Source organism: Elgaria multicarinata, chromosome 2, assembly GCF_023053635.1.
Source record: "Elgaria multicarinata webbii isolate HBS135686 ecotype San Diego chromosome 2, rElgMul1.1.pri, whole genome shotgun sequence".
Classification (NCBI taxonomy): domain Eukaryota; kingdom Metazoa; phylum Chordata; class Lepidosauria; order Squamata; family Anguidae; genus Elgaria; species Elgaria multicarinata.
Window position 1 is genome coordinate 7958881 of NC_086172.1, and position 14978 is coordinate 7973858.

Sequence of the window (14978 nt, forward strand, 5' to 3'; positions counted from 1 at the left end):
CACATGTTGGCAGCCATGTGCGACCCTCGTGTGAAGGATGGGCTTTGTGGGCCAAATACCAGGCAGCACTGGGTGGAAATGCTGGTGGGTGAAGTGCGGGCGGCACGGGCCAAGAGGGTGGGGCAGAGTGAGGCAGAGGAGCAGGCCACCCCTCCCCACAGCAGCACCAGCACCAGCACCAGCAACAGCATCACGTGCATCCCTCCCAGCAGCAGCACAGGCCAGGGGTATTGGGCACAGGCTCTGCACGCCGTGGTTGGGCAGAGACCCTCCCCAGCCACTGGCCAGGATGACACTACAACCGCCGTGCAGCGTTACCTGGCAGAGCCCATGGAGGAGTGCTCCACGGACCCCCTGGCCTACTGGTCATCCTGCCGCCAGATTTGGCCGGACCTGGCGCGGGTGGCCATGGATCGACTCAGCTGCCCACCCACCAGTGTTCCAAGCGAGAGGGTCTTCTCTATGGCGGGCGACATAGTGACCCCTCACCGCTCTCGCTTGGAGCCGGACTTGGTGAAGCAGCTGGTCTTTCTGAAGGGCAATCTGCCCCTGCTGGGATACCCCACCCTCAAGCCCTCGTGGGAGTGACAGGCAGGCTCCCCTCCCTTTAATTCCACCCCTCCTTCGGTTGGCAGGCAGACTACAGTTCAGGCAGGCTGGCTTTTATTATTATTATTATTATTATTATTATTATTATTATTATTATTATTATTATTATAGTTTCATTATTTAGTGGCTGTGTTTCAGTTCACAACATCAACTCTGAATCATTCGATTCGTCTCTCTCAGTAAGGTCATGCCTTCTTCGTCTTACATACAGGCAGGCAGGCTGTAGTCCTTCTACAATTCAGTTCACTACGTCAAATTCAGGCTATCTCTTCCTTACTACCACAGTAGACGTAGCAGGCACTGCCAGGCTGAATCTTCCCCTAAAGGAGAATACTTCCTGCCTGGTGGGCATCATGAGCCTCTGTGCAAAAGCTGTAGGCAGAGTTCATCATTGTGTGTGGTTGTGTGTGTGACTGTGGCTGCCTGTCTCGCTGCGAAAATGAAACAGGATAGTCCTCGCCTCACTCACCACAATGAGTTAGTGTTGGCTTTGAGAAGCGACCTGACACTGCAACTCATGGAAGTCTCATCCAACCCCTCTTCCTCGGTAACGTTCATGGCTTTGATAAGCAACCTGACACTTTAATTCATTCACTTCCCCAATTGAGGGAGGTAAACTCCAGCAGTCCACGGGTCGCCCTTTGGATAGCTCAGGGATCAAATGGACTACTCGACCAGTCTGCTGATTTTGAGAAGCAAGCTGTCACTTCTACTCATTGACTTCCCCTATGTGCGGGAGGTAAGCTCCAGCAATCCACCGATCGCCCTTAGCACAGCCACTTAGTGCGTACGGACAGTTCAAGTTTTCTGAAAAGTGAGCTCTCACTTCAACTCCTCTTGTAGTTCACCGAGTTGAGCACAGCCACTACGGTGGATGCTCTCTTCTCTCTACTCAGTCTCATCCCACCCCTCTTCCTCTTCCGCTGTAACCCCTCTTTGAGAAGCAAGCTGTCACTTCAACTCATTGACTTCCCCTCTGAGAAAAAGCTGAGCTCCAGTAATGCACCGGTCGTCCGTGGGACAGCTCTCGTAGGAGAAGCTGCAGTGCATACGCACCAGTGCCATGGCTTTGAGAAGCCGGGACCCGTCCCAGCCACCGGGAACAGGAGGAAAACTCCAGCAGTCCACGGGTTGCCCTTTGGAAGGTTCTGGCTGAGGCTTGGTTTTTCCATGTCATCCGACACTTCCACTTTGCATCCAGCAGCAACGTTAATGCTCCAAGCCTGCACACAAATCTTCCACACTCAAAGTAACTGCTTCAATAACTACTAGCTCCTTTTTGCCCGCCTGCCTGCCTGCCTGCCCATGTCTGCCTGCCCGGGAGCCGTCCTTGTGAGGTAGCTGGATCTGCTGGGACTCACTCCCCAGGGGAGAAGTCCTTCCTGCGCTCACTTAGACTTTATCAAGTTCAAAATACATTTTTCAAGTGTGGAAGAAGATTTAGGGTTATCTCATGGCATGTTGGGATTTCCTTTGAACTGGCCCCTGTCTGCAGCTTTAAATCCCTGAGATACTATGGTGTCTGGTTTTCAAAAATTCCCCAAAAATCAGGGGAGGCTTGGATTAGCTTGAGGCTTGGCAAGCTGGCAGCCTCTCCGGCTGTGAAAATCAAACGGGCTAGTCCTAGGGCAACTTGCAGTTTTTTAAAAACAGCAGTCTTCTTGTTTTGTGTTTTGTGTAGCAATTTCTTAGTATTTGGAGGTATTAAACAATATTCTTGTTTTCCTTTTCTCTCATGGCTGATGTTTTCCAAAAGTACGTAACATGGTTTTACTGTTACATTTGTCTTTATACTTTTCCTTTTGCTTGCACAAGATTTTGAACTTTCAGAGGCCAAACCAATCTCTTCCCTACAATGTATTTTTTCTGTTTCTGCTTCTTTCCCATCAGGACTGCATAAGAAATCCTCTTTGGATGCTATGGATTCCTTTTCTGATACTTCCTTTCCAATGTCTTTCATTGTAAAAGCTAACTGTTCCTCATGTTGTCCTTTCCCTGAAGTGTAGTCATTAGTAGCAGCAGCTGGTCAAGCTTCTCTCCCCAGTCTCGTCCCACCCCTCTTCCGCTGTAACCCCTCTTTGAGAAGCAACCTCTCACTTCAACTCATTGACTTCCCCAATGTGTGGGAGGTAAACTCCAGCAGTCGACCGGTCTTCCATAGCACAGCCACTTAGTGCGTAAGGACAGTTTAAGTTTTCTGAGAAGTGAGCTCTCACTTCACTTCATCTTGAAGTTCTGAGACTTTAGCACAGCCACTACGGCGGCTGCTCTGGTCCTCCAGGATGTGGGTGAGGATTAGCAGCAGCTGGCCGAGCCTCTTTCCCCAGTCTCGTCCCACCCCTCTTCCTCTTCCACTGTAACCCCTCTTTGAGAAACAAGCTGTCACTTCAATTCTTCTGGAAGTTTAGAGACTGTAGCACAGCCACTTCGTGTTGGATGCTCTGGTCCTCCAGGATGTGGGTGAGGGATTAGTAGCAGCAGCTGGTCAAGCTTCTCTCCCCAGTGTTGTCCCACCCCTCTTCCGCTGGAACCCCTCTTTGAGAAGCAACCTGTCACTTCAACTCACTGGTTTCCCCTGTTGCGCGAGCTAAGCTCCAGCAATCCACCGGTCTCCCGTAGCACAGCCACTTAGTGCGTACGGACAGTTTAAGTTTTCTGAGAAGTGAGCTCTCACTTATACTCATCTTGAAGTTCACTGAGTTTTGCACAGCCACTTCGCGATGGATGCTGTGTTCCTCCAGGATGTGGGTGAGGATTAGTAGCAGAAGCTGGTCGAGCCTCTCTCCCCAGTCTCGTCCCACCCCTCTGACTTTCCCTGTTTGAAGGAGCTAAGCTCCATCAGTCGACCGGTCAAGTTTAAGGTGAAGTGCAGTTTAACTTTTCTGAGAAGTGAAAGTGAGCCCTCACTTCAGCTCCTCTTGAAGTTCAGAGACTTTAGCAGCACAGCCACTTTGTGTTGGATGCTCTGGTCCTCCAGAGATTAGTTGCAGCAGCTGGCTGAGCTTCTCTCCCCAGTCTCGTCCCACCCCTCTTCCGCTGTAACCCCTCTTTGAGAAGCAACCGGTCACTTCAACTCAATGACTTCCCCTGTTTGAAGGAGCTAGCTGCATACAGAGCAATTAAAGTTATCTGAGAAGTGAGCTCACACTGCAACTCATGGCAGTCGTTGACTTCACCACAGCCACTAGTTAGGCTTCGCCCAGTGGTTCAGGAGCAACCAAGCAGTCCTCTGGTTGCTCTTTCATTGTTCTTCCAAAAGAAGGTGAAGTGCATACGGACAGTTTAAGTTTTCTGAGAAGTGAGCTCTCACTTCAACTCCTAGTTCAGACACTTTAGCACAGCCACTACGGTGGATGCGCAGCTGGCCGAGCCTCTCTCCCCGGTCTCGTCCCACCCCTCTTCCGCTGTAACCCCTCTTTGAGAAGCAACCTGTCACTTTAATTCATTGACTTCACCTGTTGAGGGAGCTGAGCTCCAGCAGTCGACCTTTCAAGTTTAGGGTGAAGTGCATAGGAACAGTTTAAGTTTTCTGAGTAGTGAGCTCCCTCCCAGGTGGAGCACAGTCCAGGGGTATTGGGCACAGGCTCTGTCTGCACGCCAAGGTTGGGCAGAGAACCGCCACAGCCACCGAGAAGAGGCGGAAAACTCCAGCACTCCACTGGTTGCCCTTTGGAGGGTGCTGGCTGAGGATGGATTTCTCCAGGTCATCCAACACCGATACACTTAGAGGTGGATCATCCAGCAACGTTAGTGCTCCAAGCCAAAGTGTGGTTGATTGCCTGCATCATCTGCCACACTCAAAGTAACTGCTTCAATAAGCTATAACCTACCTGCCCATGCCCGCCTGCCTGGGAGCCGTCCTTGTGAGGTAGCTGGATCTGCTGGGACTGACTCCCCCAGAGATCTATGGCTTACTTGTGCAAGGTACCAGCTTTTCTGGGCCCGCCAACCCATGCCCGCCCGCCCGCCTGCCCGCCTGCCTGCCTGTGTGCTTTCCCCCACCAAGGGTGCTACTGTGGTGGGGCATCTGCCAGGACTGACTCCTCCCCAATACTAGATCTATGACATGTCTCTGCCTGCCCCTCTGCTAGCCTGTCCTCCTCCTCGGTGACCGACTCGCTGGGATGGTTTGCGTTTGCAATGGATAAGCTATCATGGTGCCGAATTTGAGGTTTCTAACGTGCAAATTGGCGGAGCTATCGAAAGGGGTGTGAATGGGGTGCCCGATTTTCAAAAATTCCCCAAAAATCAGGGGATGATGGGATTGGCTTGAAACATGGCGTGCGTGTGTATACCTCCATGAGGTGTCATGGTGCCAAACTTGAGGTTTCTAACTTTAACAGAAAAAAAGTTGTATACTTTTTTAGCTTTCAATGCAAGCCTATGTGGGGGGGGAAACAGAGCTCCGATCCAGATCCGGAGCTCCGCAGCGGAGCGGAGCGGACATAGGCGGAGCGGGGGCGGAGCGAAGCGGCGCGATCCGCAAATCACGGATCTGGAAGAGAAGCGGAGCGGGGGGTCCGTGCACACCCCTACTCAGGGGTATTTGACCAGTAGTAGCTACTTTTGGAGATACTACTGATGTTCCTGGCATTCACCAATTCAGTGCTTACTTGTATGTGGGAGTGAATGCTTACTTTTGTGATATCTGCATGGTAGACACTGTTCCCAGCTGCTGAGGAAACACAGTTTCACGAAAATACTTGAGAGCCATGATGCAGTGTTCACTTGTCTCCTTCCTCCCCCTTGTGATGTGAATGGCATTTGCAACAGTTATACTTTGTATAATATGGACTTCCCTTTCCGCAGGACACCTGTTTGGGGTGCTCTGTCCTTGTATAGCCAGTGGTAGGAGTTAAATGGACATTACTGTTACGTATTTATGTCTGGAGTCCTGAGGTAGAGTACCTGTTAGAGTTCTGAGAAGACAAGTATTAGCAATCTGCTCTTTCTTTATGTGTTATGAACACAGGCTTCTACAAAATGCCCTTTCTTCATAATTTCTACCATTGGTCCCCCCTTGTATCCCCTAAGTGTGCACAACATGAAGCCAGAGAGGTTTAGCCCTTTCCATAATCTCAGTTAAAGTCTCCCTGTCTGACCATTATAATACTGTGCTGGTGTGCTGTGATGGGGTGCGCAGTTAGTCTTAAACCTGAGGCTTGTTGTAATGGTCTGTGCAATACATTTTGCCCTCCAGTGAGTTATACCTCCTCTGAAGTCCGTATTACATTACACCAGGAGCGTCTTTGGGTGCTATGAGAGTCTAGGATTTGGTACATGTCAACTCCTCTCACACCCACTTCTCCACCATTTTGGCTAGTATGGAAGTGCAGTTGAACCAGCAGTGTAGAGATATCATATGGAGCTGCGCTGCCATATCTCCTAATGCAAACTCTCTTCAGCTGGCCTTACGGATTTCTACTATATCCTGTGATTTCCAAGGAGGCATATTTTGAGTATAGGATTGTACCTGTAAGGTATTTTTTTCACATATTGTTGCTGAGATTTAAAAGGTTTTTGAAGAGTAGATTTTATGTCCACCACTCCAGTTATAGTAATGAATGGAGAGGTGAATCTAACCCAATTTAAAAATTGGGTCTGTAGAATTGGAAGATGATAGCTATTCCAACTGAATTAATTTGGAATACAGTTTTCAATTCATTGAAGCACTGTTAAAGAGAAGTACAAAGTGAAAAACATGGAGACAAAGCATTTGTGTTTAAGACTGGCTCTTAATACCTTGTCTTGAAGGATCCTTCTCATTCTCTAAACAATCAGGATCCAAAGCTACACCTGCTCCATTACATCTATGAATCTAGCAGAATAAGGCAGATTGCCAAAATAGATTAGATTTTCCTAACAATAAATAAAATGCAAGACTCTTGTAGGACTAGTTTTCCCAAAATGTTACCAGTGGATTTTGTATCTGAAGCATTGAACGCTTATACTTATTCGGCAATTCAGTTGTTTAGTCAATTTGTGGTTCTTCTCCTTGTATGTATAATTTTACCTGCTTTCCTTTCGGAGACTACTAAAAACCAGGCTTCATTGAAATAAGTGCTAATGAGTTTTTGAGGGGAAAGTGATGCATTATTTTAATATATATTTATGTAAGATTTCAAAAGTTTTCTTTTTGTATATATTTGAATGGAAAGGGCAAGAAGCACCCATTGGATGCAATTCATTATGTATCATAAGCATGTATTTCAAATTTACTTTTGTCTGTTCTCTAAATCAAACAATTCTAATCTTTTCAATCTCTTTTCACAGAAGTCTCTCCATATCTCTTATCATTTTCATCATGCGTCTCTGGATCATCCTATTTTTCCTACTGTATGTCTGTTTTAAGATGGGGTGACCAACCTTTCCCGCAATATTCAAGATGAGGGAAATCCCTTTGGTTTATGTGATGGCATTGTGACAGTATTGTTTTCCATCTCAGTCATTGGTGCATGCACTCATTTTGCTTGTACAGCTGTCCATTGAACAGAGAAGTATTAAAGAAAGTTGAATGAAAAAACGAATGAGTTCTTTATCGCAAGCAAAATATATTAACTTTAAAGGTTGTCATCCTGATCTTTAACACATCATATCTAACCAAATAATATAATGTAGTTGTGCATTTGTACACTTAAAATCCAGAACCTTACATTCCGCTCCTGAAAGTAAATGTTTTTCACTTCAGTCGGACTGACTTCTAAGTAACAAATTCTGGATTGGAGACCTTCTCTGCTTCTCGGGGCATTTTCCACTCCCCTTCCAACTTCACAGTTTCCCTAACAATTGCCCACACAGCTCCTCCTTTTCCTATTTCCTGTGACAGATTTTAATTCCAACAAAACTTACATGTCACTTGAACACAGAAAATTGCATATGAGCATTCTGTTGTTGACAGTTACAGTATACTTCCATAGAAGTTAGAATATTTGAACATTCCAAGACATCATAGTCACTCCTCTGTTGTTTCTAGAATCTTCACTGCTGCCACAACATTATAGAGAAAGAAGCAACGTTGATACTTTTTTTTAATAAAAAAAAAAATGCTAGTACTTTCTCCATCGCATTTGTTGTAAGAGTTGCACGGCTAAGATTTTGCCCTCTGTACCGGCTTATGTACTGAGAGACTGTGGCCTTGTGGGAAGAAAAGCTCTGATTTGCAATTCAGCCGTGTCATTTTTTCAAACAATCTTTTATCTCTCTTGTGCATGGAGAAAGTGATCACAGTGAATTAGGAAATATAATAAGATATAACGTTATGTAAGAAAGATGCAGTTATCAGCTTACTTACTGACAGCTGGATGGACCAAGCTGATGTCTTGTTAATTACAACTTGTTTTGCAAAGGACAACTTACTTACTAGTTGATCAGCCAACCACAGAACTAATGGATTTAGATCCAAAGGTGGGGGTGTTGTGAGAGAAATGGTTCTTCTATTCACATGAGAGGAGGCACAGTTTCTGCCCACCCCGATAGCAATCCACCATACCATATTTCACACCGTTTCCAAGTGTTTCTAAACCTCAAGATTGGATGCTGGGCTGCCATATAGAGATTGTGCAAACAACTTGCAGTTCTCTCAGTCCAACCCAATGTCTAATTAAATTTCCCCACTTCCTCCCAACACTTAATTCCTCACTTAATTACAGTTCCTGTCATTTCATTTTGTTCCCTAGTTCTACCGCAGAACTAACTAATGTCTTAGATCTGTTTGGTACCTGGTTCCCTGCATATTCTGCTGAAAGTTATGTGAGCTGGTCTCTCCAGAACAAACAAAAGACTGGATATATACTCAGGATAGGGTGTATTTTCCCCTGGTCTTGAAATCTACAATATTTGCTTCATAAGGAACTATTCAGATGTATTCAAAAGTGAATTGGACTGGGTTTTTTACCAGACTTTGCGAAGTCACGTAACTTCTTAATTCATTTATCACTATATTCCTGTATTCAGTCTTCTTGCAAGCCTTCCCAAAGCTCTGGAAGGGGGTTACATTTCTTCTCCTCTTCCAGTTTCTACAGTAGGAGTGGGGGACTTTTGTTATTTAGCAACAGTACAGAGTAGATGAATAGTTAAGAAATTCTGAAATAGGTAATTGCTGAAGTATATTTTCAGTGCCTTCTAAGATGGGTTATATCCCTATTGGTTCCATAATATGTGTGAAGAATGCTTTTACTTTTTCTAATTTAAGGTAAGTTCATAAAGCTCTTACTGTAAGGATTCAGTGGGCCAGTTTGCATGACACAACAGCCCACTGAGGATTGATTATTTATTGATTGATTGATTGATTGCATTTATATACTGCCCCATAGCCGAAGCTCTCTGGGTGGTTTATTTAACCCACAGTGAGGCTGTGGTGCATGTGGATGCTATTTTCAATATGTGAACTGAATGAGCATGGGTCATACGAGGGTTAAGCAATCCTTGCATAACCCTAGAATAGACCATGGGTTTTGTGAGGATTGATTAACCCTCACATAATGTATGTTTACTGGGTTCACATGACACAACAACCCCCTAGTGGGAGTTGAATATGTAAAGTGGTGCCAGTGGGCTCATCGATAGCCGTTGACAAGCTCCACCTTGTCTTATAAACCGGGTCAATGAATCAAAGGATCTTAAAATCCATTCAGATTTGGATGCTAAATTTTTGTCTGCTGCTTATTTGTAAATATGGACTAATCCTACCGAATGTTTATTTATAGATTTGCAGTTTCACTTTGTACTATGATGACACTAAAAGCTAATTTATATGTTCTGAAAATCAAGTTTTATAGCCCTGTGAGAACTGTACCATTACATTAGAGAGCACGTTAAAAAGTTTCCATAGCATAAAACACATAGAAAACTAACACAAGTTAGGCCACTTTCCCCTAACAGTGTCGCTTTCTCTGGGTAATTAGGTCATGTGGCTTCCTTACCTGTATTCCAAGGTGATATAGTCCTAGGGGTCTGCACAGTAGGCCTTTTCAGAATGTGTAGATTGAACCTAAAGCTCTGCATGTGGCAAAATTTCTTTGGGGATTTATTGCAAATTGGCAGATCAAACAAACATCTAAAACCAATTTAAAATTGGCTTGATTATATCACCATGAAAAATACAGCATTGTATGGTTTCCATTTAAAATAAACTATATGTGTGTTCGTGATATGTGACTTCTTTAATAAGTTAAATGTGCCGAATCATCTTTAAGAGTTGCAATCCCTTGTCCTAAAAGTGCACCTGTGCCAATGCCCTCTTTTTTGTTTTCTCTTTGAATATGAGCCCCTTAGTCATGACAGCTGACCATTAGCTGTGAGAAATCGCCAGCGCTTGTTGGTTCTCTTAATTCCAAGGCTGTAGAGGGTCAGGTAGTTCGTTGTCAAAACATACTATCTTTGTTAACTCCCACCCACCCCAAAAGTAACTTGTCAAACAAAAGAAAACATTGTGACCTCCCATATATAATGTATTGTCCTTGTCCTTATCTTTTTTTTAATCTTTATTTTCACCTTCCTTTGAACTCCCTAATGTTTGAAGACAGCTCAACAAGGTTGTCAGCAAAATTAAATGATTGACAGGCACTCTTCAGTCTACTATTCCAATCTGCATGCTATTCTTTTCCACCTTTGTTTATTTTGACATCACCCTTAGCTTTGATTTTGTTTGTATTTTCACATTTGATGGGTGCTGACATGAGAACACCTCAAAGGTGCCTTCACTTTGCAACCTAGTTATTTTAGTCTCAGTTTCTCCTTTCATTCATTTATCTAGAGCCACATCTTCTCTGTAATAAACAAGAGCAGCACCATTGTAAAGTGGTTTATGAAATAGATTGGGATTTGAATTTGCTTTAATGCCTTTCTCCTTTTCCCATTATATCATTAGCAAACTAAGTGCTTCATAAGCTAACTACTTATCCATTTGTTCTAGTGAATACTTCTTCCTGTCCAGAAAAAAAAAATGCAAAATGCAAGGGGAGTGTTGGCGGTAAATGTATTTACGTTCTTAAAAAAGCATTGTTTATACCCCGCTTCTCTAGCTCAAAAATCCAACCACTTGTTACCATACAAACCAAATTAAAACAACAATAAATAATCAAAATGACATAGAAAATAGAATCAATACAAATCCGACAAGTGTTATAAATAGAGACAGACCAGCAGGAAAATTATCCAATCCATAATCCAAAGACCTGCATTTAAAACAAACAAAAATGTATTCATCAGGAGATGATATGCTATCAGTCAGGGTGCAGTGTGGCTCTTTTGGGGTAGAGAGTTCCACACAGTGGAAATACCTTTTGAGAACTACTCACTTTACTTAGGGCTCTACTGAGAACAACGAGATTTAGTTGAGAGTATTTGCTTCCATTAGGGATATACATGACCCCTGACGGAATTTGGTCTAGAGGTATAGGGTTATATACAAAGAGAGCTTTTCATGAATGCAAAGGCTTTGCATCTTCTGAGGACTTCAGCAAATTAAAAGGGGCAGTTAATTTCTACTGATTTCCCCGCTGCATCTCCCTGTGCCATCTTCCTTGCTGTTCCAGAGTGCCCCCAGCGCACATTTTTGAGACTGCAGGGAGAGGGATGAATCCACAAAAATCCCCCCTTCCATTTGCAGAAGCTTCCACTGGGTGAGACACCCTCCTACAGATGGAATGACACCTTTGGATCAAACCACCCATACAGATGATATGCAGTTTATATTTTCAAATAAAAACTTGAATTACTAGATTTTTTAGATGTTCAACATAGTGATATTTTGAGTTTTCAGTAAACAAATTCTATATATAATATTCTACACTGCACTTGTGTACAAAGTGCACAGAACACAAAAGTGAATCTTGTCTTGTATCCAAGGACTTTGGTGCAGGAGATGTGTTAGTTTTTAAAATACTAAATAGCCAACTATATAGGCTTAAGTAGAATTAGATGTGACTGTTAATGTAAATTATTACATATAGACCCAGTTTGCATGTAACGGCTAACCCTGGGTGGTTTAACCCATGGATACTTATGGCCACATGTTAGCGAGCAAGAGCACTGCCTCCCGCATGCTTGTCACTTCTGCTTTCCTAAACAACCCAGGAACAACAAGCCATAGGTTATTAACCCTAAACAAGCAAAAGTGCCAGGTTTGGATGTTATGACAATGACCCAGGAACTGTCCTGGGTTGTTTAGGAAAGCAGAAGGAGGCGAGACCCAGCATACTCACTCGGTCCCACACTCACATAAAAATAACACTGGGTTTGTTAACCATGGATTGTTTGATCATGCAAACTCCTTATTTAATCCATGGGTTGTTGAGTTATGGGTTGTTGTGATGTGCGAACCCACCTGTGCTAACAAACCATGGTTTGTTAACTATGAACCACCCAGAAAGAGAACTGATGCTTTGTTGTTGAGGTAAACTCTGGGTATTTAACACATGGCTTGTTGTTATGTCTAAACCCAGAACTGTGGGTTGTTCACGGGTTATTCAGTCAGACTACAGAGACCTTGGGGGAAAGTGCTAAAGAAAACACAAAAGTTGCTCTACATGTTGCTACTACAGCGCAACAGTGGCATCTGGGACACAGGGAGGGAGCGGGCAAAGGAGGAAAGAAACAAACAACCTGGGAATTGAGACAACACGTCATGCCAGACAAACCCTGGGAAGGGCAATAAAGCATGGGTTAAACAAACCATTGGCTAGCATCATTTGCGAACCAGGCCTATGTGGAGATATCAGTTCAAGAAAACATTTCCGAGCATTTAGGTAGCCTAATGAATAGTATTTTGATCAATCAGAAAACTTGGGCTCAGAAACGATAACACACATAACCAAGCTCAGCAATTCCTTCCTTCTTTCTTCGTAATACAAAACGAAAGGAAGTCTTCAAATGGAAAGTCTTTTTTTTATTTCATTATCCCTGTATATTGAAGCCTTAGTGTTCAGAAAGAAGTGCTACTTTTTATTTATAATGCATATGTTGCCTCTATAGATCTGTTTTACTCACATTCATTTTTAAGGGATTTTCGTGGGTATAGGATTCTTAGCTCTAGGCATTCTTCTTGGCTAGCTGTATACATGCTTCACTCATCAGTGTCTGTTTTTTTGGTGACGGAGGGGAGGCAACTAGCAGCATAATCAGTTAAATCTTTTGTTTTGTGATTTTTTGCAAAATTAAATCAGTTTCTAATCATTGTTTCATGCAAACAATTGACTTTTTGAAGTTACATTGAAAATACAGAGATAGCAAAGAAATACGTTTCCCTTCTTTTAATTAGATCAAACCCATTTTATGAACCAAAATCAAGCTCTGCTTTAAATAGTCAAGTTACGTCGCTGCAAGAAACAGAAAGGAAGATGAAAAGAAAAGCTCCTGCACCACCAGTCCTCTCCCCAAAGACAGAAAGAGGAACAAGTGAGAACATGTCAGCTCTTCATGCAGTGAAAGAACTTTCCTCTTCTCCGAAGGTATGTAGCTGCCGTGTCACCAGTGTCTGTAAATGTTTATTAAAAGCTGAAATTCCTCTTGCACGGCATACATTGACACTTTACTGTGTTAATACATAAGTGAATTTTATTTGGTTATACATGCTCAGTTTATCTTCACTTCACTCTGCATGGACAGAGCCAAGATTTTGAAAGCTTGTGCAGAGACATGGCCAGAACTGGACCAAGACATTGGTGCTGCTCCTAAACAGTTGCCCTGTGTGTTTCAAGAGGACTGCAAATCATAACTGCACATTCTGAAAGCTGTGCCCCAGAATCCTCTGGGCACCAGTCAGAACACGTGTGGCTCCATTAGCAACCCTTTCCCAAATTGGTAGTCTAAGCAAGCCTGCCCCTTGTGTCTGCAGTCAGCACTAAACATGAACTGCAATGCTTTTTGGAATTGTGATGTTCCTGTGGCTCTTTTTGCTCAGTAAGCTACCATGAGAGAACTCTGCCCTGAAAAGTGGCCTAAAAATATCTGAAATAAATAAAAATAAATCACACAGAGTGATATCTAATGAACAATAGACAAAGCCTTTCTGCGAAAGCTAGGTTGAACAGCACCATACTTTATAGCATTTCAGTTGAAGTCCTATGCGCACCAACCTGGGAGTAAGCCCCACCTAGCACTGTGGCACTTATTTAAGAGTAAGCATGTTTAGAATTGCATAGATAGGTGTGTGTGTGTGTGTGTGTGTGTGTGTGTGTGTGTGTGTGTGAGAGAGAGAGAGAGAGAGAGAGAGAGAGAGAGAGAGAGAGAGATCTTCATCACAGAAGAGAGAAGACAAGTGGAATGAAGAAGCCACTTGAAGCAGGAGCCTTGCACACCAAGTTAAACAATTCACTAGACCTTAACTTTAAAATATATTACCTGCATTGTTTGTATAGCTAGACACTATAAATCCAGCTGCAAAGTAGGAAAGATTGTAATTCAAAGTTCTATGTAATCGAAGTCCAGATTGTAAAGAACCTCAGGTTCTGTAATCAAAATAACTTATGCACATAAGGTGAGATCCAGACTTCACATCCCACAAGTGGAAGATGTTTGGTCCAGCAAAGGTATCCCACTGATGGAAAGACATGAGGCAAGTTTGGCTGATTTACCTCCTCCCCCTGCAGCTGCCTGTGTCTTCTGATTAAGCCCTCTGATGGCTTATTTTAAATCTGCCATTTTACCAAGATGAAGTCTTCGTTTTATTTTTAATTTAGCAAACTTAGAGTTTATTTGAAAGAGTCCTTTGAGATAAAATGATGTACTTCAGTTCCTTCTGTCAAGTAAATCTACTAGGTGTGAGGTGCTTAAAGGATTGGAACGGGCTCTTCCTCGTGGTGTTTGACTACAGGGGCAAAACAACAATGTACTTGTTTTGAACAGTTACATGCAGTGAGAGAAAGAACTTCCCCTTTCTTTACCCCATCCCCAAAGTGGAATGTATTCCGTTGCGGGCAAGGGAGAGAGAAAATGACAGCTTCAGTTTGGAAATCATCACGCTAGTGCCTAGCTTGACACAGTGATAAAAAAACTTCCTGCATTTCACTGTGTCTCCTCGTTCAGATGGAGCAAATTGTATTAGATGAATAGTAAAATAATAATAATAATGACCTGTTGTCTTTCAAATGATGAGAAATACCTTGCTGTGGAAGTACTTGCAACTTCATTATGTAACAGGTTATTACAGGTGAAAATCACATGCAATAATATTAGAGGGAAGTTACTTAGTTATAGAGAACAACTCTACACCAGCCATCTATAAGTAGCAAATAAATAGCAACTCCATACTTGTTATTTCTTTTGAATGAGTTTCCTTTGAGCTTTCATTCCAATCCCTCCCCCTCTTCCCCATGATCCATTACATGAAACCTCTTTGGAAGTGCTTTTTATTTTGAATCTGGAAAGGA

At 43.2% G+C, this 14978-nt stretch overlaps 1 protein-coding gene across 4 annotated transcripts in view; it reads left to right on the forward strand.

Moving 5' to 3' along the window:
* EHBP1 (EH domain binding protein 1) overlaps nt 1-14978 on the forward strand; it is a 313384-nt gene that overhangs the window by 141389 nt on the left and 157017 nt on the right. For all 4 annotated transcript variants that reach the window (XM_063115970.1, XM_063115971.1, XM_063115972.1 and 1 more), the window contains one exon: nt 12869-13058. In XM_063115970.1, the coding sequence (XP_062972040.1) occupies nt 12869-13058 (190 nt within the window). The remainder of the gene's footprint in view (nt 1-12868; nt 13059-14978) is intronic.